Below are 22,651 nucleotides of genomic sequence, written 5' to 3' on the forward strand. Positions count from 1 at the left end.
TCCTAGAAGCTTTCCCATAGAAATACAGAAAAAACTCTCATCTCTTTCTTTGACTACTGTTAATATATCTTGATTTAACTTTCAGGCCATCATTAAAAATCATACAATTTTGTCATTTTCAAGCCTCATTTTTGGCAAGCAGTTTCTCAGTCTTTCTGTTCTTCCACACCGAAGTGTCTGTCTGCAATCACACAGTAATTTTTAAGACACACACAAAAAAAGTGACGACAGTGCTACTTTTTTTTCCAAAGTACATATATAACCTGTGGTAGTAACAATTGTTCATAGTATTCTCTCCCTCTTTGCCTCTAGCTCTAACTGAAGGTTGTTCAGATGAGCTCCTAAGGTCCCACCAACATTTCACTGTGGTGTGGGAGTGGCTTGTACAGTTACCTTTCTGTTGACATAAGAAGATTTTTTGAGACCTTATACAATGCATTTTTATTTTGCTACACTCTGTTTTATTGGAGAATGCACAGGTACAAACCAAGGAAAGAAACAATTGATATTATACATCAGAGCAAAACATTCCAAACAGAGTACGCATAGTGAATAAACAGCAATATTTTAATGCAAATAAATAATACATGAGAGGGTGTGAGGTTATTATATGATATACTATATACACATCTCAGATGCATTGTGAAGTTGATTGCTTCCATCACCCAAGACATATATTTATTATAAGACACTGTCATCATGTCTTCAGGAAATGATTATTGGGCTGCAACACAGTTAATTACAGAACACTAAAATAACTAAGACCCTGTGAATTTGACTGGCTAATTAATTAATCAAAACCAAGTAAACATTATATTATAACCTTACATCCTGTATGTATCAGCTATATAATTCACAATCTTCATCAGCCACTCAGATTGTTCCTTTACTGTAAACCATGAAAGGAGTATATAAACTAAATGAAAAGTAGACTTGCTAATGACTTTATTAAGGATGGAGCTACTCAGTACTTAGCTCAGCAGAATTCATACGAGTATTCTTTATCACATAGGTAGTCCTTTTGAACTGTGTCTTCAAGTCACCAAGGCCTGATGAAATACATCCTAGACTACTCAAGGAGCTGACTTAGGAGATATCTGAGCCATTAGTGATTATCTTCAAAAACTCATGGAAGATGGGAGAGATTCCAGAGGACTGGAAAAGGACAAATATGCTGCCAATCTATAAAAAAGGCAATAAGGACAACCTGGGGAATTACCGACCAGTCATCTTAACTTCAGTACCTGTAAAGATAATGGAGAAAATAATCAAGCAATCAATTTGCAAACACCTAGAAGATAAAAGTGGTAAGTAACAGTCAGCATGGATTTGTCAAGAAAAAATTGTGTCAAACCTACCTAATAGCTTTCTTTGACAGGGTAACAAGCCTTATGAATAGGAGGGAGATGCTAGACGTGGTATACCTGGACTTCAGTAAGGCTTTTGATACAGTCTTGCATGACCTTCTCATAAACAAACTAGGGAAATATAACCTAGATGGAGCTACTATAAGATGGGTGCATAATTGGATGGAAAAACAGTCCCAGAGAGTAGTTATCAGTGGTTCGTAGTCAATCTGGAAGGGCATATTAAGTGGGGCCCTGCAGGGATCATTCCTGGATCCGGTTCTGTTCAATATCTTCATCAATGATTTAGATAATGGCACAGGGAATATACTTACAAAGTTTGCAAATGATACAAAGCTGAGAGGGGTTGCAAGTGCGCTGGAGGATACGATTAATACTCAAAATGATCTGGACAAACTGGAGAAATGGTCTGAAGTATAGAGGATGAAATTCAATAAGGACAAATGCAAAGAACTCCACTCAGGATGGAACAACCAACTGTACATATACAAAATGGGAAATGACTGCCTAGAAAGGAGTACTGCAGAAAGGGATCTGAGGATTATAGTGGATCACAGGCTAAATGTGACACAACAGTGTAACACTGTTTCAAAAAAAGTTAACATCATTTTGGACTATATTAGCAAGAGTGTTGTAGGCAAGACGTGAGAAGTAATTCTTCTTGTTCTACTTCATGCTGATAAGGCCATATCTGGAGACATGTGTCCAGTTCTGGGCATAACATTTCAGGAAAGATGTGGACAAATAGGAAAAAATCCAGAGTAGAGCAACAAAAATTATTAAAGGTCTAGAAAACATGACCTATGAGGAAAGATTGAAAACACTGAGTTTGTTTAATCTGGAGAAGAGAAGACTAAGGGGGAACATGATAGTTTTCAAGTACATCAAAGGTTGTTAGAAGGAAGAGGATGAAATTTTGTTTTTGTTAAGCTCTAAGTATAGAGGATGAAATTCTCTATACTCTATATATAGGACAAGAAGCAATGGGCTTAAATTGTGGCAAGAGAGATTTAAGTTGGACATTGGGAAAAACTTTGTCACTGAAAGGCTTAGTTAAGCACTTGAGTGAATTGCCTACGGAGTTGTGGAATCTTTGTCATTGGAGGTTTTTAAGAACAGGTAGACAAATATCTGTCAGGAATGGTCTAGTTATTACAGAGTCCTGCTTTGAGTGCAGGGGACAGAACTAGATGACCTTTTGAAGTCCCTTCCAGTCCTACAGTTCTATGATTCTATGACTGCAGGACCACCCATACCAATAAACGTTTGCAGGATCAGGATCAGGCTTGGTAAAACAGAGTTAATTCAAATGCATATGGGCATCCCACTGTTCAGGTGTTTTACATTTTCGTAATTACTAATGCGCAATATCACAAAATATTTTATGCATAAAGATGATGATAAATTAAGGAGAAAAGGATCACTTTGAGGTGAAATTTCAAGGGATGAAGTAATTCTTTGTCCTGGAGGGGAGGAAGGACAGAGATTATAAATAGATGTGTCAGGACATGCTCATGTGGGTCCCCAACTTCTGAGGCAGAGATCAGAGGAGCAGTGAGGAATAGGTGGGTATATTCTCAAAGATGTCTGGGAGAAGATTCTGGAGACCATCACGGCAATTTTGAATTTGCTAAGTCAGTTAAAGTGACAATGGATGGGGATGATCTTTCTCTCTGAAACAGGAAAAAGGCAATAGCATTCTTAACCTTCTGTGGCTTAAAAAGTAGGGAGCTTGGAAGATTATAATAAAGGGAATTGCAATATTCAGCAAGGGAAATGGGTGACAGAAATGAAGGGCCTAATTCTCATTTACACCTAGGCCACTTTACTCTCCTCTGTTCGTGTACAGGGTCCTTAAAGTGGGAGTAGATTATATTTAAACCCACTTTAATATCCCTTTACATGATTAGAACAGTTTAAATGCCCTTCCTGTAGATGAGAATCGGGCCTGAACATTTAAGTAGAGGCAGGGTCATAATAATTAAACATTGTAGAAACTTTCTAGAAAGTTTTGACACACAGAAATGGGAACGATTGGTGAAAAAAAGTTTTCATCGTGAATAAATCCAAGATTTCTGACCTTGGGAGCAAATTAAAGCCAGATTTACAGAGTCATGAAGTCAGAAACATGGGACTAGAGCTGGGGAACTATTTCTAGTGAATGATATATTTTACAAACAGAGGCCTTTCTTCTGTGCATGAGTTATTTATTTGTCATTGTCCCATTAACAGATCATGCAAACATATTTCAGCGAAAGTGTTGCTTGTGAACGATTCAGTTCATCTATATCTTCAACTGTTTGATTGTCATTATTCATCATATATGGTTGGTTCGCCTCAGTCATATGATATTGTTTCTGTTCCCTGACTGGATGACTGAAACTGTGGCAAACATTAACGCTAAAATATAATTGATATGTTTATAAACCAAGACTGAGTACTTCCAACCTCTAATAGCAAATTCCCTCTTGTTTTTCCAGCACTTATGTGAACAAAATCTGCTGATACAACTGTTTGAGAATAAGCAAACATGAAAGAGTGTAAATGTGGCCAAATAGCAACGTGATTTTGAATGAAAAAAAATGTCCATGAATAATTTTTGCTATTATTTGTCCCACCCTAGATGGAACAGTGAAGATTCTTTGCCTAGAAAGATTCTCCAATGTTTGAAACATTCAGAATTAGGAAAGAATGGTATGGCTAAAGGCTGATAACTATCACCATCTACAATATCTGCTTGTCTAGGGTAAGTGGAGAGGGTTTGGACTGAGCCATTAAAGAGATGAAGAATGAAGTGGGGGGAGATGGGATAGCAGAATGAGGAAGAAATGGAGTTAGCAATAGAAGGATGAAAGGGGGTTAAGGAAATCAGAAGGATGGGATCAGGAATCAAAGCTGTACAGGCATATCATCAAACTCTGCAGCAGTAGACTACTAATTGTAATAATGGAGCACAGTAAATGAGGGGGGAGAGAAGTAGAGTAAGCACCAATAAGAGAAGAGAACTAGTGGGGAAGCTCCAGAGAAATAAAGTAAAGAAAACAAACAATTGCATATGAATGAGGTGGCAACAAAGATCCTGTGACTCAATATTCATTTTACCACTTGTGACCATTAACTGCATAGAAAGAAGCAAGCAAGCTGTATTGAAAACTATAGTCTCTGCAATGGATCAAATGACTGAACTGGAAACAATTGTATCCATTTTAGTTGCAACTGCTCAGTAGGGAGATAGCACTTCAACAGCAGAGTCATTAAATGGTTAGGTTTCCATCTGCCTTTATAGAGGGAGGGAGAGAATGCAGATCTGCCCACACCATAAAATATTCAAGGGATGAGAAGAGTTAAAAAACAAATAATCATAGGGTTGCCAACTTTCTAATCACATAAAACTGGACACCCCTGCCCCAAGGCCCCACCCCTTCTCTGAGGCCACGCCTCCTGCCTACTCCATCCCCCCTCCCTTCGTCACTCACTCTCCCCCACCCTCACTCACTTTCACTGGGCTGGGATGGGGGTTGGGGTGAGGGCTCTGGCTGGGAGTGCAAGCTCCAGGGCAGGGCCAGAAATGAGAGGTTCAGGATGCAGGAGGGGGCTGCAGGCTGGGGCAGGGGGTTGGGGTGAAGGAGTGTGTGAGGGCTCTGGGTGAGGGTGCAGGCTCCAGGGTGGGGCCAGAAATGAGGGAGGGAGTTTGGGTATGGGAGGGGGCTCAGGGTTGGGGCAGGAGGTTGGGGTGCGGGAGGGGGTTCGGGGTGCACATTCTGGCTGGGCGGTGCTTACTTCAGGCAGCTCCAAGAAGTGGGCGGCATGTCCAGCTCATAGGTGGAGGGGCCAGGGGCTTTGTGCGCTGCCTGTGCCTGCAGGCGCCATGCCCACAGCTCCATCGTCCACGCTTCCTGGCCAATGGGAGCTGTAGATCCGGCGCTTGTGGTGAGAGCAGTGCGTGGAGCCCCCATGGCCACCCCTGCGCCTATAAGCTGGACATGCCTTAGCCCTGCTGCGCTGCCCACAGGACTTTTAGCGGATTGGATGTTCCAATCAAAAACCAGATGCCTGGCAACCCTAAATAATCCTCATAATGCTTTTAAGTTTTATAACAGTTTCATCCAAGCATCTCAAGGCGCTTTGAAAGTTGGATAAGTATTTTACAAACCATTTTACAAACCGGATAACTGAGGAACATTGACAGAACAGTGCAAGTCTGCTCTGCTGCTGCTGCTTGTGCATGACCAGTTTGGTTGATAGTAAACTTCAAAAATGAATGACAGCAAATTGGTGTAATACTGAGTGCAGCTGAGAGGCTTTGGACTGACTCTCATGAATTTCAGGGATCCTTAGACTGATGAGAAATTATAGCTACAGATCCTGCTTCCATGGCTACAAGTGAGCCAGAGCAGAGAAACTAGTGAGGTTCCTTACTGCAAGGGGTGAAAGTGGATTGGAGGGGCTGCACAATTCTGGTGCAGTGCAAAGCTCATCTCTGGAAGGGGTCTCTTCACTGCAGTATGCAAGATGCAGGGCAGAGTGGGAGAACCCACTGACACCCAAATCCTCCTCTCCTTGGAGAGCACGTGTTTAGGGTTACCATATTTTGTGCCTCCAAATGGAGGACACTCCACGGGGCCCCGGCCCCGCCCCCAGCCCCGCCCCCTCCCCAAAGTCTCCGCCCCCTCCCCTGCTTCCCGCGAACATTTAATTCGCGGGAAGCCTGAAGCAGGTAATGGGGGGGAGGAGGTGCGGGCCCAGGCTGGCCCCCCCGGCGGCTCCAGCCTGGGTCGGCTCGGGCCCTGGGGTGCCAGCCCCGGCCGACCACCCCCGGCCCGCCCAGCACTGCCAGCCGGCCCCCGGCGGCCCGGCACACCCCCGGCCCCGCGACCCCGGCCCGGCTCCCGGCCCGGCGCACCCCCCCCGGCCCCGCGGCCCGGCGCACCCCCCCGGCCCTGCGGCCCCGCCCGGCTCCCGGCCCGGCGCACCCCCCCAGCCCCGCGGCCCCGGACCGGCTCCCGGCCCGGCGCACGGCCCCGCGGCCCGGCGCACCCCCCCGGCCCCGCGGCCCGGCGCACCCCCGCAGCTCCGCGGCCCGGTGCACCCCCCCGGCCCCGCGGCCCCGGACCGGCTCCCGGCCCGGCGCACCCCCGCGGCTCCGCGGCCCAGCGCACCCCCCGGCCCCGCGGCCCCGGACCGGCTCCCGGCCCGGCGCACCCCTGCGGCTCCGCGGACCGGCGTACCCCCCGGGCCCGCGATCCCGGACCGGCCCGGCGCACCCCCCCGGCCCCGCGGCCCCGGACCGGCTCCCGGTCCGGCGTACCCCCGGACCGGCTCCCGGCCCGGCGCACCCCCGCGGCTCCGCAGCCCGGCTCCCGGCCCGGCTCCGCGCACCCCCCAGCGGCCCAGCCCCTCGGGCCCGGACCGGCTCCTGGCACCGCGCCCCCTGCTCCCCGCCCGGCCCCGCGCTGCGACCCCGGCCCGGCCCCGCACCGGCCCCGGCCAAAGAGGCCCCGGCCGAGCCCTCCCTCCCTCCCGATTTTCCCGGACATGCCCGGCTTTTGGGGATTTCCCCCCGGACGGGGATTTGAGCCCCCAAAAGCCGGACATGTCCGGGAAAATCCGGACGTATGGTAACCCTACACGTGTTAGGACAGTGGGAGATAATGATGTTTTAGGCTTCCAGAACTGCTTCACAGCCATCACCAACTTGAGCAGACACCTAGCACACAGTGTGGTATGCAAGCAGTGGGTTCAATGGGAAGCCCTGAGCTCTGAGGATGAGGTCTACAGCTTTGAAGTTATTTGGACATATAAATTGAATAAATGCAGATATACAGTATAAGGTACTGAATTTTAGAAGGACATCAAGTGCTGCTTACAACTCAGGATTATTGAGCAACTGTATTCACATAAAAGTCAACCTTCTAATAAAGTAATTTAAGCCATATTTTAACTCTGAATATGCTGTATACAACTAAGCTACTGATTTGAGTATAGAAGTTAGTCCCATCGGCTAGATAAGAAATTAATATTAAGAACAGTCTCTGTAGTGTACATCTACAAGAAAACCATTCCTTTGGCCCTTTGAGTTTGCATTCTACCTTTTGTTAAAAGGAGCCTAATCAAAAAGCAGTCCATGAAAAAAATCAGAAATATCTCTGAAACTAAGCCCCGGAATACGCAGTTTTAGTGGATGCAAAGGAATACAATGCTTTGGTATTTGAATTTTAAATTAATTTAAACATCTTCTTCAGTGGGTATTATTTACAATTTGAGCAAAAGCAACACTGTATTCATACGTATTATGCCTGTACTTCTGCAGCAGCCAAAATGTGCTGAATTTAGGTACACGTGTGTGCATGCACCACTAAGTTTACTATGCTTGCATGAATGTAAATGAAAGTTGAGTTTGGCCCAAAGTGTTTTTACACTTGACTGATGTCATTTTCATCTCATTGTTTCGCGCATATACTCAATAAATCAACATCAATAAATGACACTAGATTATTTTTTACAATACGTATCTCCTTCCACACAGAGAACTGTTTTAAGGTACAAATGCCTCCCCTATGCACCACTATTTTTGAAGTATATCCTATGGTATGTCGCTCCAGTGACAGCATTTTGCCTGGAGGATAAAATATCAGATCAAATTGACCACATACGCTGCAATTTTTATCATGCTCTTATAACAGTATGAAGGTTATACATGAAGGTTACTTAACAGCAATTGTTGTTCTCCAGATGTATTGACACTGCATATTCCCATGTGTGGCACTCTGTACCTCAAAGTAGCACCATGGAACCCTCATATTCACTACTGTGATATTATATGTTTTCAAGGTATTCCTTGTGATATATCATCTTAAAAGTCTTGATCTGCAGAACATTAATATCTTGTTGAATTATATGTACTATAATTTTATATGAAGTATTGCTATAAGTGTTACTGAAATATGTTGTGAGGTTGGGAACACCCACAGCCAGTCTTTCAGTTACAACCAAGGAGTAGCCATCAATAGCCAGAAGACATTAATGGTTCATCAACACACAATCCACTATCCCAGAGACTTGAGAAGGTATGCACGCCTACCCATGTCACAGTAAAGATCTTTCCAGCAAGCTGGAAGAAAGTATAAAAGAGAGACAGTGACATCATCACTTTGCTTCTCTCCCCCCTCCAACTCAACAGATGGAAGAACATCTGGAGGACAAAGACTTTAAACTGGGGAAGTTTGGTCCCACACTGGAAAAGAGTCCAGTCAGTGTATTGAAGAATTGCAAAAGTTTAGGATTTAGAATGCATGTTTACTTTTTTATTTTCTTAACCTTTATTTTCTTAACCTATCTCTGACCTTTATGCCTATTATTATAATCACTTAAAATCTTTCTGTAGTTGTTAAACTTATTTTAATGTTTTACCCTTACCAGTGAGTTTGTCTAAAATGCTTGGGAAATCTCAACTCACATTACAAAGGCTGGTGCATGTCCACTTTCTTATGAAGAAGTGGCAAGCCAAGTAATGAGCTTACACTGGCCCAGCTTCTGACCAGTGCAAGATGGTACAATTCAGGTGTGTAAGACTGGGGAGCTGAGGGGAATTGGCTGGAGCCTCTCTATTGATGGTTCATGAGCGGCTAGGAGATCATTCATGTAACATAGTTAAGTGTGTCCCAGCCTGTGGATATTTGTATAAGTGCACCGCCTATCAGATGTTTGTAGCTTGACATCAGCATCACAGTGTGAGAGGCAGCCCAGGTTGGTGGGTTTGGAGGGCTAGGGGTCCCATAGTCCATGTTGCACTCCGAGGACCCCATCACACCATAGTAGAGTCATTGACCTCAAGACCTGAGTCACAACATCGTTGAAAGTTGTAGAGCTATCAAGGGGCATGCACATGTGTATCACAGTTCCAGCCTTCTGGAATAGAAAGTATAAAAGATCTTGTTTCTTAATTATCCCCCAGTTCCTTGCTACCACTAAAAATGATCAAAACTCAAGTAAAGGCGTGAATCTGTAGAAGCAATACATTCAGAGAAGTTGTTGCTTAAAAATAACCTTCTTCCTTTGTCTCTGCAGGTCCCCCTGTAGGTGATTAGTAAGGAGAGACATTCCTCAGGAAGAGGGGTTGCTGTGCACCATTAAAAAGAGACAGAAGCACTGCTCTCCTGGAATAAACATCCTATCTGGATTTATCATCGAGAAATTTAGCTCTGTGAAAATGTAAATTGAAATCCATTGATGAGTCTTGCAGAGTTTGCTATTGGTAGATTGCAAAGGTAAGCTATCGATGCTGATATCCTTCTGGTAGACTGGGTCCTAAGTCCCGGGCTGATGCTTCTTTCAGAACATGGCTCCCATCTCTCCATGTTAGTGTACCCCCTTCACACACATTTCTTCAAGCACCCACTTCCTCTCCTTCACAGAACTCAAGATAGTCCCTAACTTATCACCGGGGAGAGAAAAGTCTTGCCATTTCATCAATGTATTGGGAGTACATTGATGAATGTAGGTGGTCCCCTTTGCCAGAAGGCTTACAATATAGTTGCTCCCACCTGATTAGACTCTTCAGGAGGCCACCAACTAGGGTCTCTGTATTCACTAATCCAGAGTAGGTTCTCAGAAAGATACAGGAGACCACCCAGTCTAACAAGGTAACATGATGGGAAACTAACCCACTTCTAGCCAGGAGTTCCCTTCAAGATCTTGCATGGTTGCTAGAGAACTGCAGGGTGTTTTCTATCAACCATGGAAAGGATTACGAGGTGCTACCTGCTCCTACTAAATTACACAGCCCTGACAGCAGGAGCAGAATTGTTTCCTGCCTCCCACTGCTCTGTTGGGGACTCAGACTACCGTCTGATTCCCCGATGACCCTGCTCAAGATCAAGAGAAGCAGTGCCTCTACCTAGAGAGTCCTCTGATTGAGGAGCAGCTACCTTCCGTCCCCTGAAAATCCACCTCAGGATTTTGGTGGAGAGGAAGCTGGTCCCCATGAAGACAACTAATGTTCAGGTGTGTGTGGGAGAGTTTCGGGGTGAGGTGAGGTGGATATTCAGTGGTGAGCAGGGAGGGCCTGCTAAAGGGACAGAGATTTTTCATAGAGTCATGTTTTACACAAACCCTAATCTCCACGTCAAGCAGCAGTGGTTGATTCAATGACAAATCCTGAGACCAAAACCCTGCTGGGTTAAATTAACAAAACTCATGGAACAAAGGACTCTCCTCCTCAGTTCTAAAAGTATCTAGTGGATTGAATGTGGTGATGGACGCCAGGAGCACCTGATTTCTAATCAAGGAATCAGAAAATGAGACAGATTTTCTAAAATTTGAAAGTGAGGCTGTAACTTCTTTTCCAGCTCTTCTCCCCCCGTTCAGCACAGGAACCACTCTGGGGACTGAGGCTCCCAAAAGGCTCTACCGCCATACAGGGAAGGAGCCCAAAGCTTCAGCCCTTCTCTTCCAGCCTTCACCCCATCTTCTGGTCTGGAGGACATTTTACAGCTGTGACTCCCACATACTGAATTGTAAGTACCATCTCCTTTGCCCTCTTCTTCTCCAGAAGGCAGGTAAGGGCAACAGGGCGTCATGACAAGATGGCAGCTTATTTTAAAGAAATTGATGTCGGATACCAATAACAGTCTTTTCCATGACTGAAGCTTACCAAGTATTATTGTCACAGTTCTCATCATTTCCATGGCTGTTATGCCATCATGCTTCCAGCACATCCACCATAGGAACAGACGGGGTTCACAGTGCCTCTAAAAGGGCCCAACAGACCAGTCCTGCCTGTAGCACTTGGCAAACTGGACAGCCATTCCCCTTGGAGTGTGCCTGTACACAATCCACTATTTCACCTATTCCAGTTAAAACTGGGAGGAACTATCCAAGGAAACAGCAGAGCAGACATAAGAAACTGGATACCAAACTTCTACTACCTGTCCACTGCATAGGACAATTACCTAGGTGCAGGCCACAAGAAGGCAGCACACCCCTATCTGAACTAAAATTGATGCTGATCAATGCAAGATCCGTCACCAACAAACAACAAGCAATACGCAACCTCATTAATGATGCAATATAGCTAGCAATACTGAGACTCAGCAGAATGATACTGCTAGCTCTGTGCTAGCCCACCTCATCTCCTAGGTTACATGGCCCATCACAAGTCCAGAGAGGCCAAGAAGGCAGGCAACACTGCATTAGTCTTCTTTTCAAACATCAGATCCAAAGGAGATGCCTCAGGTAAGACTTCATTTAACTAACAGTTGAATCCAGAGACACAGCTAACAGATTTTATGCTCATTTATAGACCATCAAAGAGTATATGGTTCATAAAGGAGCTCATTGATATCTTATTGATGATGGTGATGAAACACCCCTGACTTGTCATCCTGGAAATGTCGACATTCAGGTTGACAAAGGGACAAATGTAAACTCATCTCTCCAATTGCCCTCCTAGGACTTTCACAGGTTAGCTCTGGTCCAACCCACACAGCCAGTCTCACCTTGGTCTTAGGCTAGATGTCAATATAGAGGCTAACATAACCCAGGCAATCCTTTGTACAAACCATAACTTCATTTAATCAGAGGACAATGGTTTCCCCACTTCCAGGCAACAAGAAAGACTCATGACTCTGATTCAACCATGAAGCATCTTAGTGAAGGTCTACACTGCAATCCAGGGAGTAACTGCAGCATGGGTAAACATACCTTCACAAGCTTTACCAGCACTAGCTTGGCTATAAATAGCAGCATGGGCTCCAGTGTTGGCTAGCAAGGCAAACAGATCCCCAGGGTGCTTGTTCAGATGCACTGAAGTCCCTGCTGCAGTATCTACACTGCTATTTTTAGCTGTACTAGCATGAATAAAACTACTCCAGGTATGTCTACCCATGCTGCAATATTACCTCGGATTGCACGGTAGACATACCCTTAGATTCCATTAAATTCCAAAGCATGCTAAATAACAGCACCACTCCACCTTCAGGAGGAGAAGTCAACAATCTGATGAATCCTTATGATTATGCACTAGCCTCAACCTTCAACACCTTCCTGGCTGACGAAAGACACTCATGAGCAACTGGTGCTACTAATGAAGGAAATAGCTGATGCCTTGTTCAGTTAAGGATTCCTCCTTCAAACACACAATAGTCCAACCAACACTGAAGAAACCTACATTCTTACACACATCAGTTCTTGCCAGCTACCAGCCAGGATCAAAAATTCCACTTCTGAGCAAGCTCTTAGAGAAGCTGACCAAAGGCCAATTACAGGCTCCTCTAATTGAAGATAATAGCCTTGATCCAGTACAATTTGGATTCAGGCCAAGACATGGGATAGAAAAAGCTTTAGTGATACTGATGGGGTGATCTCCTCCAGTCAATAGATGGTATGTAGGCATCCATTCTCATCCTCCTGGACCTCTCTGCAGTATTCAACACTGTTAGCCATGAAATACTGCTGTCCTGCCTGAGAGAGGTGGCAGAGATCCAGGGTAATACCCTAAAATGGATTACATCCTTTCTGGAGGGATGCGCGCAAGGAATAGTGATGGGAAACTGCCATTAGACCCTTCACTTATGGAGTCCCATAAGGATCAATTCTCTCTCCAGTCCTATTCTACATCTACATGCAGCCACTAGATGAACTAGCCAGACAACACAGACTGAAGTGCCAGCAATATGCAGCTCTACTATCCTTCATCGGACCACTAAGATAGCTCTGTGATTGGATGAAATCAGCCCCTGGATGAAAAACAGCTGGCTGAATCTGAGCAAGACAAAGATTATGTTGGAGCAGAAGAAAGCTCTTTGAAGGCTTGCATCCATGGCACAGTATCCTCTGGCTGAAGGTACACACCTGCAGTTATTCAATTAAGTCCTTAATTTAGGAGTGCTCCTGGATTTTTCACTGATGCTAAGCTTTCACATAGCAGTATCCATAACTAAAGCTTTCTACCGTCTTTGGTTGGCTAAGAGATTCCATCTTATTCAGCAGCCAATGATCTACTCTTTGTTATAAATGTCTTTGTCACCTCCTGTCTAAACTACAGCAAAGAAATATATGTGGCCAGGAAACCATGAGATCTTAGGAAACTCCAAGTAGCACAGAATGCTGCAACACATCAACATGAGCTACTGCATCTCGAACCAGTCCTCACCTCACTACATTGGCTTCCAATAGAATACCAAGTCAAGTTCAAGGTGTAAGTCCTTATCTTCAGCTCAACGGCCTGAACCTAAAGCTCCAGAATGAAAACTGTGGTTAACAGCTCCACTCCACAAGCACAATGAAATGTGCCACCACAAGGCTAAAGCTCATCTGTGAAGGAGACAGAGCTTTCTCAGGGGCTGGTCTGAGACTGTGGAATTAACTCTCACAGGAACAGGACCATTAGAAACCTCACCACCTTCCACTCCAGTTGCAAGCCCTTCATCAATTTGTCTTCTCTAACATAAACAAATAGCAGTTAGTACATTTTAAAAAAAACAGAACCCGACACAGCACACCCAACTCTCCCGCACAGGAGACAATGAGAGAGAGAATGACTATAGATGACAAATGTTACATTGCTTAATGAACTCCTGGAAGGCACTCATATACTAGGGTGATGAGGAGAGGAGAGTATTCCAGCTCTGTCACTAACCCATTGTGTTTATGTGTAAGTAATTTAAATTCTTTGTTTCAGTTTCCTTGAGGACAGTCTGAGGATTAGTTAATGTTTGTAAAATATGTTGAAAATAGAGTGCGAAGTATTTTTGTTATAAGAATGTTATACAGGTAGGTTAGGTACTACCAAAATTACCGAGATACCCACGTTGTGAACAGAAATCCCTCTAAGAGTCATTATTAAACGAGAAAAAATTGAAGGAGTGAGGCCCAACCTCAAGCTTTTAATCCAGGCAGTTATTATTTGCCTGAAAATGCACAACCCAGAGGTCAGCATTGCTACTACAAACTGTACACTAATAAAAACATCTGAAAATGTGAAAAACACCTTTTCACATACACACAGTTTGTCTCAAGAATGGCCAAATGGAATTCTAGCAAATGTTCCAATACCAAAAAGAATAACCTCTGAGCTGACAACAATTATAAGAAATTTCAGCCCAGAGAGTAATCTCCCCGACCATCCCTGAAAAGTAAGTGTCAGAAAAAGAGGGTCGTATGATCTACATTTCTGAATTTTGCAACGTAAATTCTACCACCTTTTTTTTTTAATTTAGTGTGGGTTTACTAAGATGACATCAAAGAGCGTTCTTTATACATAACAATGGCAGGATATGGCCTAGTGGTGAAGAAGTAATACCAGCTCTGAAAAGATTTAAGGCTCTTGGAACTGGTTACAGGTAAACAGTCATTTAGTTTAACAGCATGCCCTAGTATAATAGAATTTGGGAAAGTATCAAATACGAGATTACAAGAACTTGTCTTTATCTATGATTTGCTACACAGTATATATCTTAATGCAGTAATGGCCACAACCAATCACTAATACTAAAGAGCTAGGAGACATTCCCTCTCCACCAGATGTTTTTCTTATAATCCCTCAAAACTGTACAATTTCTTTTGTTCACTACAAAAAGCAATAATAAGAATCCATCTCTGTGCTGATCTTCCAAGATTTTCAAAAACTCCTCCTATATTTCCAATTGATGCAAAGCAATATAACTAGTTTCATTTTAATGCCTTAGCTCATTAGCTTAGCAAAAGTATTTACATAAAGGAAAAATCTAATAAATAACTTTCTCATCTGTAAATACTAAAGGCCAGAGTTTTCCATGTAACAATTTGGTAAGTAACCCTAATCCTTCTAATAGCTATACTTTGAGTATTTAATATCTCCAGAATAGAAAAAAAGTCATGTAGTCAATTTCTTACATAACAAGAGTTATCCTGGATACAAAAAAATACTTATACCACTTTTAAAATAAAACATATATTCCAATAACAATTTTTAAATTTCATGGAAAAATCAGATTTTGTCTCAAACTACTTTCTGAAATACTACAAAATAATAAGTTAACAGAATATGGAGACATACAAGAAAATTCAGGGCTACATATTGAAAGTAACAAATAATTTATGCACTCACAGTTCCAATAAGATGACCAGTGAATGTTCTCCTTACATAAGCCCATCTAGCCCAATATTCTGCTTTCCGACAGTGGCTAGTGCCAGATGCTTCACAGCAAATGAACAAAACAGGGCAATTTATCAAGTGATGTTCCACCTTCTAACAGTCAGAGGTTTAGGGACATCCAAAGCATGGAGTTGTGCCCCTGACCATCTTGGTTAATAGTCACTGATGGACGTATCTTCCATGAACTTATCCAATTCTCTTATGAACCCGCTTAATACTTTTGGCCTACACAACATCATCTGGCAAGGAATTTTACAGGTTGACTGTGTGGTGTGAAGAAGTACTTCCTTCTATTTGTTTTAAACCTACTGCCTATTAATTTCATTGGATGACCCCTAGTTTGTGTGGTATGTGAAGGGGTAAATAACACTTATTCACTTTCTCCCCACCATTCATGGTTTTATAGACCTCTATCATCTCCTCTCTCAATCATCTTTTTTCCAAGATGAACAGTCCCAGCCTTTTTAATCTCTCCTCACATAGAAGCTGTTCCATGCCCCTCTGTAGATCTTTCACACTGTGCTGTGACATTTTCTAAAATATGATTGCTCTGTAAGTAAATATATTGTAACACACCTTAAAAATGCATGAGGAGAGCAAATGCATTATTCTAAACATTCCTTCTGAACACACTCTTCTAAAGATTCTGGGAAAAAGGGCCAGTCTATAATACTCGCACCAGGGCCAGTGCAAGGAAGTTTAGTGCCCTAGGCGAAACTTCCACCTTGCACGCCCCCCCCGCCCTGAGGCGCCCCCCAACATCAGCTCCCCCTACCCCCGGGGAGCCATGTGGCAGCTCCCCACCCCAGCTCACCTCTGCTCCGCCTCCTCCCTGAGCACGCTGCCCCGCTCTAATTCTCCTCCCCTCCCAGGCTTGCGGCGCCAAACAGCTGATTGGCACTGCAAGCCTGGGAGGCGGGAGAAGTGGAGCAGCGACTGTGCGCTCCGGGAGGGGGTGTAGGAACACTGTAAAAAAAAAAATGGGGGCACTGCTTTTTGGAACCCCCAAATCTTGGCGCCATAGGCAACCGCCTAGTTTGCCTTAATGGTAGCACCGGCCCTGACCCTCACTCATGCTAAGTAGTACCTTGCTTCACTCATGTTCACATTGAGACTGAGAAGACTATTAGCATAGAAAGGCACTACTGCGTGTAATGGGTTGTCTTAAGCATTTTCTGATCAATATCATTATAATACATTTTGCAAATCTATACATTTTAACTCCTCATTTTGTAGGGAATACAAAATCATTTTTAAAAAACAAAATTTGGATGCTTATCTGAACCTTATGTACAAATGTAAAAACCCTGGAGAGCTGATCTTGTCTTCCAATCCAACTTTATATAACCCTTCCATTTTCAACCCTGGCTCACAGCAATAGCAGCCAATTTTATTACCTAACCCTCTGTCTATAGTCTCTTAGACCTATTCCCTATCTGAGATTAAAATTGAATATTCAACAATCCATCTGTTACTGGAAATTAACTCTATATTTTCAGTGCAAATAGTTTGAAAGGGATTTATAAAACCAAGCTCTTGGACCAGTTGAGATAAAAGGAGTCAACAGGCACTAAGCAATAAACTAAGTGACCAGGGGCAGCTCCAGGCACCAGCGCAGCAAGCACGTGTCTGGGGTGGCAAGCCGCGGGGGGCAGCCTGTCGGTCGCTGGGAGGGCGGCAGTCAGGCGGCCTTCAGCGGGGTGCCTGCGGGAGGTCTGCCGGTCCCGTGATTTCAGTGGCTATTCGGCGGCGGGTACGCCGAAGGTTCGGGACTGGCAGATCACCTGCAGAAATGCCGCCGAATCTGCGTGACTGCGGACCGCCCGCAGGCATGCCGCCGAAGGCTGCCTGACTGCCATGCTTGGGGCGTCAAAAAACATAGAGCCGCCCCTGTAAGTGACAGAATAATTGACTAAGGCCCCAATTCAGCAACGGATTTAAGCACATACTTAAGCCTGTCTCTGTTCAGCAAAGCACTCAGGCCTCAATTTAGGAGAGCATCCCTATTCAGGCAGGATGCTTAAGCGTGTGCTAAAAAATTCCATTAACTGGGAATGGACCACAATGTTTTCCTGAACAGGAATATACTTAAGTCATTTTAAAAGGTACTTAGGCATTGCTGTGCTCGGTGTTGCAATGACTAACTAATTTAGGAGCCTACGTCTCATTTTCAAAGGGGATTTAGACATTCAGGAGTCTAAATCCAATCAACTGTTGATAGAATTAGACTCCTAAGTGCCTAAATGCATTTTGAAAATGAGATTTAGTCTCCTAAATCAGTTAGGCATTGCAATGCTGAGCACAGCAACGCATACATAGCTTTAAAAATGTGGGCCTAAATGAAAAGTGGAATGAATGAGTGAAAAAGATTTTAAGGCAATTCTCTCTACAACATTCTAAATAAGAGTTATTTTTCATGGAAGACTAGTTCACAGCCACATAATTTTGTAACTTACAATATAGAAATGAGTTTAGTAAAAAAAAAATTTAATTTATAATCCATAATTCCCTCTTGTACACAAATGGTTATCTGTATGCTTGTACAGAGTTTCAATGGTCTGGCACTAGGCTAGTTGAAATACTATAAAAATAACTTATATTACATATACTTCAAATAAGCAAAACTAATACATTCAAAAGTGTAGAAAAAATACTATCTACAAACATCATGTAATTCTCTTATAATTTTTACTGAACATACAGTATGTGATGCCTACACGATGAGAGGCAATTTAAAGGTTGAATGAATTGCTGAGATATGGGTCTGCTAGCTATCAGCACATACGTTAAGTATAAAGGAAGCATTCACTTTTCACTCGTTAATGCCATAATTTTTCTGTTTGCATTTCACTTTGTTACAGGCTTCAAACTCCAGTTAAAACATTCAAATAACAACTTATTTTTTGATGACAAAGATGTAAACTTTTAAATCAGCATAGACTCTCAGGAGAGCAGTAGAAAAATTATTTCCAAGTTGTATTTGATTTTAACAATTAAATACTCTGAACATTAAAAAAAAACCCCAAAGTTTAGCCGTTGAACAGAATACATATTGTATCTCTAGACAGCCAAAAGAAAGCTGCCCCCGGGAAAGAATTTATTAAACATCCCTCAGACCCATTTTGAACTCAGAATTACACAGCATGCATCCTGTCTCAAAAACATTGTGATTTGCCTTTCAGTCATATACTTCCTGCTGCTGGTGAAATCTAAGCTGTGTTTCATGAAAATGTTCAACTCAAGAATTATTACAATGCCATGGTTACAAGGCAAAATGTATGGTAGCCTCAGGGGGCAACCAAATGAAACTTGGTTTTAGAAGAAAAATGACCCCTTTATTTGGAATTTCACATGCACAACCTTTTGCGTTTACATATATATGTAGCTGTAAAGTTTAACTGAATATCTCATAAACATCATAATGCTGACCTGTTTTATCTGCAGTGCACTTTGTGTGGTCCAACCATTTGTGAAATAATAATGTTATCTAGTAAAGCCTGTTTATATTTCATTTATCATCTCACAGTCATTCTGACAACTTTTCCAAAGATGCGTGAGAAATGCTTAGGGGTGCCAGTTTGTTGGCAAAGCACCCAGTAAACAATTTGTAAAGGTTGAAAACTTATGAACTTCTGAATTGAATTCTGCATCTTTTAACTTCCCTTTCAAAACATACATTAAAAATACTTAATGAAATTAAAACTTTATATTGATAACATTTTCAGTGCTTCCAACACAGAGGAATGGCATAGACTAGTTTAAATCACACAACTGTGAGTAGATCCTCAACTTGGATTTTCCCCCAAATTCAGGCAGAAGAAGAGAACAGAAAAGATATCACTTGGGTAAAAAAGGAGTTATCCTTACCAAGTGACACTCCCAAATGACCTGATCCTGCAAAGTGCTGAATGCTCCCAACTTTCCTTGAAGTCAAAGGGAGCTGAGGGTAACTATACATAGGAAGAATCTAGCTCATAATCTCCACTCTGGAAATATGTCAAAGTTGTCTAGGGAAGGAAAGATAAAAACTGTGCAGAATTACTAATAGCAACCAAGAGAGTACCTAATATACAGCCATAATACACAGATTACTACAGCTACCAGTAATAGGGGCAGATCCCTTTGACTTCAGAGAGAATAGTCACAGTAGTTAGCACTATACTTAGTAGTAGGCGTATGTAGAATTGGACCCTTGATAGAAACCCACAATAGCTAGCATCCAAAAAGGCAGAAGAAGAAAATGATTCACTTAGACCATGTGCGAGCTGATAGGGCCACTGGGGCTTGAGGTGGTTTAGCGCAGGTCAGAGCCCACAACCTGCCCTGTTCCCAGGAGGGAAAAGGAGGTGTGGGGCCGCTATTGAGACCAGGATGGGCCCTAGAGGGTCATATGGTGCTGCAAGAGCTAAGAAGGGCCCTGGGACGCAGGGCAGTGCTTCCAGGGCCGAGCCTGTTGCCATGGCCACCAGCCACTACTGCAGACAAGGATGGAGTTGGTCCCAGGGTTGTGGCGATGGGCCCGGCCATATGGTGGCAGTCTCCATACTGCTTGCATGTATCTGTGTGGGGAGGAGGGCTATGCCACGGTAGTATATGCTCCTTATGTCCTGCTGCTTTCTCTCCTCTTCCCACTTGGAGAGAGAGTGAGAGGGGGATTGTGAGGTTCTGGCTAAGTCTACAGCCAGCAGACCTATAGATGCCTGCTCCCGGAGCTGCTCTGAAGGAGCCAGACAGAATGCTCAGTCCCTTTCCCCTCCATCTTAGGGCTAGGTGACAGGGGTCAGGACACATCTAAACTTTGCATGCCAGGAGGTGGTGCCCAGTCAGGCATTCTGTGCCCTTCTGGTGTCCAGTGGACTGCAGAAACCTCACGACTTTATTGGAATGACAAGGGAAATGAATGAAGATTTAGAAGTGTGGGAATAATTTCTGGAAGAGTTTAATTGGTTTTCAATATGGCATTTGGACTGTTTGCTCAAGACTGAGCTGTAGGTACAACCCAAACCAGGAGGAGGTGGTTTTGAGGGGTTACTTTCAAGGTGAGAGGTGTGCTCAGAAGTGGCCATCAATTCCCTCACATTCCACAGCCATATGTCAGTGCCTCCTTCTGATAAATGTACACCATCATCCATGAAAAATTCTGGCCAGTTATAACAGATGTCTCTATGCTGTACCTCCTGTCAAGCTGTTTGGAGTGGCTCATAAATGTGGGTGCCAACCTCGGGGCAGACTGTTACAAGCCAGGGCACAAACCCCAAACTGGTTATATGTTCTATAATTAGATTTCACCAACCAAGTATCAAGTGTGAGCTCCTCAAGCACTATAACAGCCTAAACATGGAGTCTCAGACAGTCCCCTTGGGCACTCCGGTCTATCTTGTCACCATCTTGTGATAGATGGTCCCGTAAACTAAAACCCACAATCATATTCAGATTACCCTGAGTTCCAAAGGATCAGTCATACTTACCCCAGGTCAGTTGTACCTTAGATCTCTCACCAAAGATGCTTGTAGACAATCCTATATTAAACTAACTAAAGGTTTATTAACTAGGAAAAAGAAATATGAGAGTTATTTACAAGATTAAAGTAGGTAAACATACACAAATGAGTTAAGGTCTTAGGTTTCTTAAGTAATAGAAGTTGTTGTAATGCGAAAGCTCTATATGTCCTTTAGGGCTAACCCAAGCTAAGCAGTTTGGGGATCCCTTGCTTATGCTTAGAAATATTGCCCTCTCCAAATTCCAAGCAGCGTAATAACAATTCCTCCTTCACAGGGATTTGTATTCCCTTCCCCTAGTATTCAAGATGCGATGGGAAGAGGGCTTGTGCACACAGTATCCACTTAATGGATGTGGGAGGAAGCAGTCAACAAAGTCTTTTGTCCACTGATGTTCCACAATGTTTGAAGTCTATGGGACTTCTTTTGTTGGGAAGAAAATGACACCTCTTGTGGTAAACTAGTATTTCACACTTGGTCATGCTTCTCACTTGACTGTGGAGTTTTAAGTCTTAGCAAACATTTTTATAGTTACAGAGCCATCATCGTGTATGAACAGCAGGCCTGGCTGCTGGTTCTGGATTTCTAGTATGGCTTTTACTGCCTTAATGGGGCATGGGCATTCAAATGCATATTCCTTCAATACCATATAAGTCCCCCTTCCCTTCTGGTCCATTTTACAAGTACCTTAATGACAGGGACACTGCTCCTGTAAATAGCCATACATCAGTTACATTCAGTGCCTGCTGGGACCTGTCTGTGTCTGCCAAAGGCCCAGCTCTCTGACTCTAAAAGTGCCAAAGAAGGCAACAGTGAATGCTGCCCTAAATAAAAATGGCCTCCCTGCCACAGCTGAATACCTGTGGTAGTGCCATTGACAAGCTTGTCAGGGTTACGTGTAATCTTTTGTCCCTCCTGCACCTGCCCCTCCTGAACCACCCTTGAAGAGCTTCTGTGCTATATGGGTCTGGAAACCCACCGACCTACACCAGATGCAGTGACTGAAAAAAATTTGGCAGTCAGTTTGAATAATCAACTGAGCATAAGCTCTTGGTGTGATGCTGTGGCCAAAAGAGCTCATGCAATCCTGGGATGCATAAACAGAGGAATCTCAAATAGGAGTAGAAAAGTTACTTTACCTCGGCGTTTGTCACTGAGCAACCACTGCTGGAATACTATGTCCAGTTCTGGTGCGCACAATTCAAGAAGAATGTTGATGTTTTGGATAGGGTTCAGAGAAGAGCCGTGAGAACGATTAAAGGATCAGAAAACATGCCTTATAGTGATAGACTCAAGAAGCTCAATTTATGTAGCTTACCAAAGAGAAGGTTAAGGGGTGACTTGATTACTATAAGTCTTGAGTCTATAACGATATGCATGGAGAACAAATATTTAATAATGGGCTCTTCAATCTAGCAGAGAAAGATATAACAAGATCCAGTGGCTGGAAGTTGAAGCTAGACAAATTCAGACTGGAAATAAGGCATACATTTGTAATGGTAAGAGTAATTAACCACTGGAGCAATTTACCAAGAGTCATGGTGGAGTCTCCATCAATGACAATTTTTAAATCAAGATGGGTTGTTTTTTTCTGAAAGATCTGCTTTATTAATTATTTTGGGGAAGTTCTTTGGCCTGTGTTATCCAGGAGG

The 22,651-nt window shown here is 43.4% G+C and overlaps 1 protein-coding gene across 16 annotated transcripts in view; it reads right to left on the reverse strand.

Annotated features, from left to right (window-relative positions):
- Positions 1-22,651, reverse strand: part of STPG2 (sperm tail PG-rich repeat containing 2) — a 703,121-nt gene that overhangs the window by 272,194 nt on the left and 408,276 nt on the right. For 2 of the 16 annotated variants that reach the window (XR_008445064.1, XR_008445063.1), the window contains exon 14: positions 19,369-21,049. The exons of 12 other annotated variants lie outside the window; for them this stretch is intronic. Coding sequence is in view for 2 of the 4 variants with exons in the window: in XM_054029558.1 (XP_053885533.1) it covers positions 1,227-1,244 (18 nt within the window). In the remaining 2 variants the exon portion in view is untranslated. Of the gene's footprint in view, positions 1-113; positions 1,245-19,368; positions 21,050-22,651 lie in introns of those variants that run through there. 2 more of the 16 variants (XM_054029558.1, XM_054029562.1) reach the window with 2 other exon arrangements.

The sequence above is a fragment of the Malaclemys terrapin genome, chromosome 5 (genome assembly GCF_027887155.1).
Source record: "Malaclemys terrapin pileata isolate rMalTer1 chromosome 5, rMalTer1.hap1, whole genome shotgun sequence".
Taxonomy (NCBI): Eukaryota; Metazoa; Chordata; order Testudines; family Emydidae; genus Malaclemys; species Malaclemys terrapin.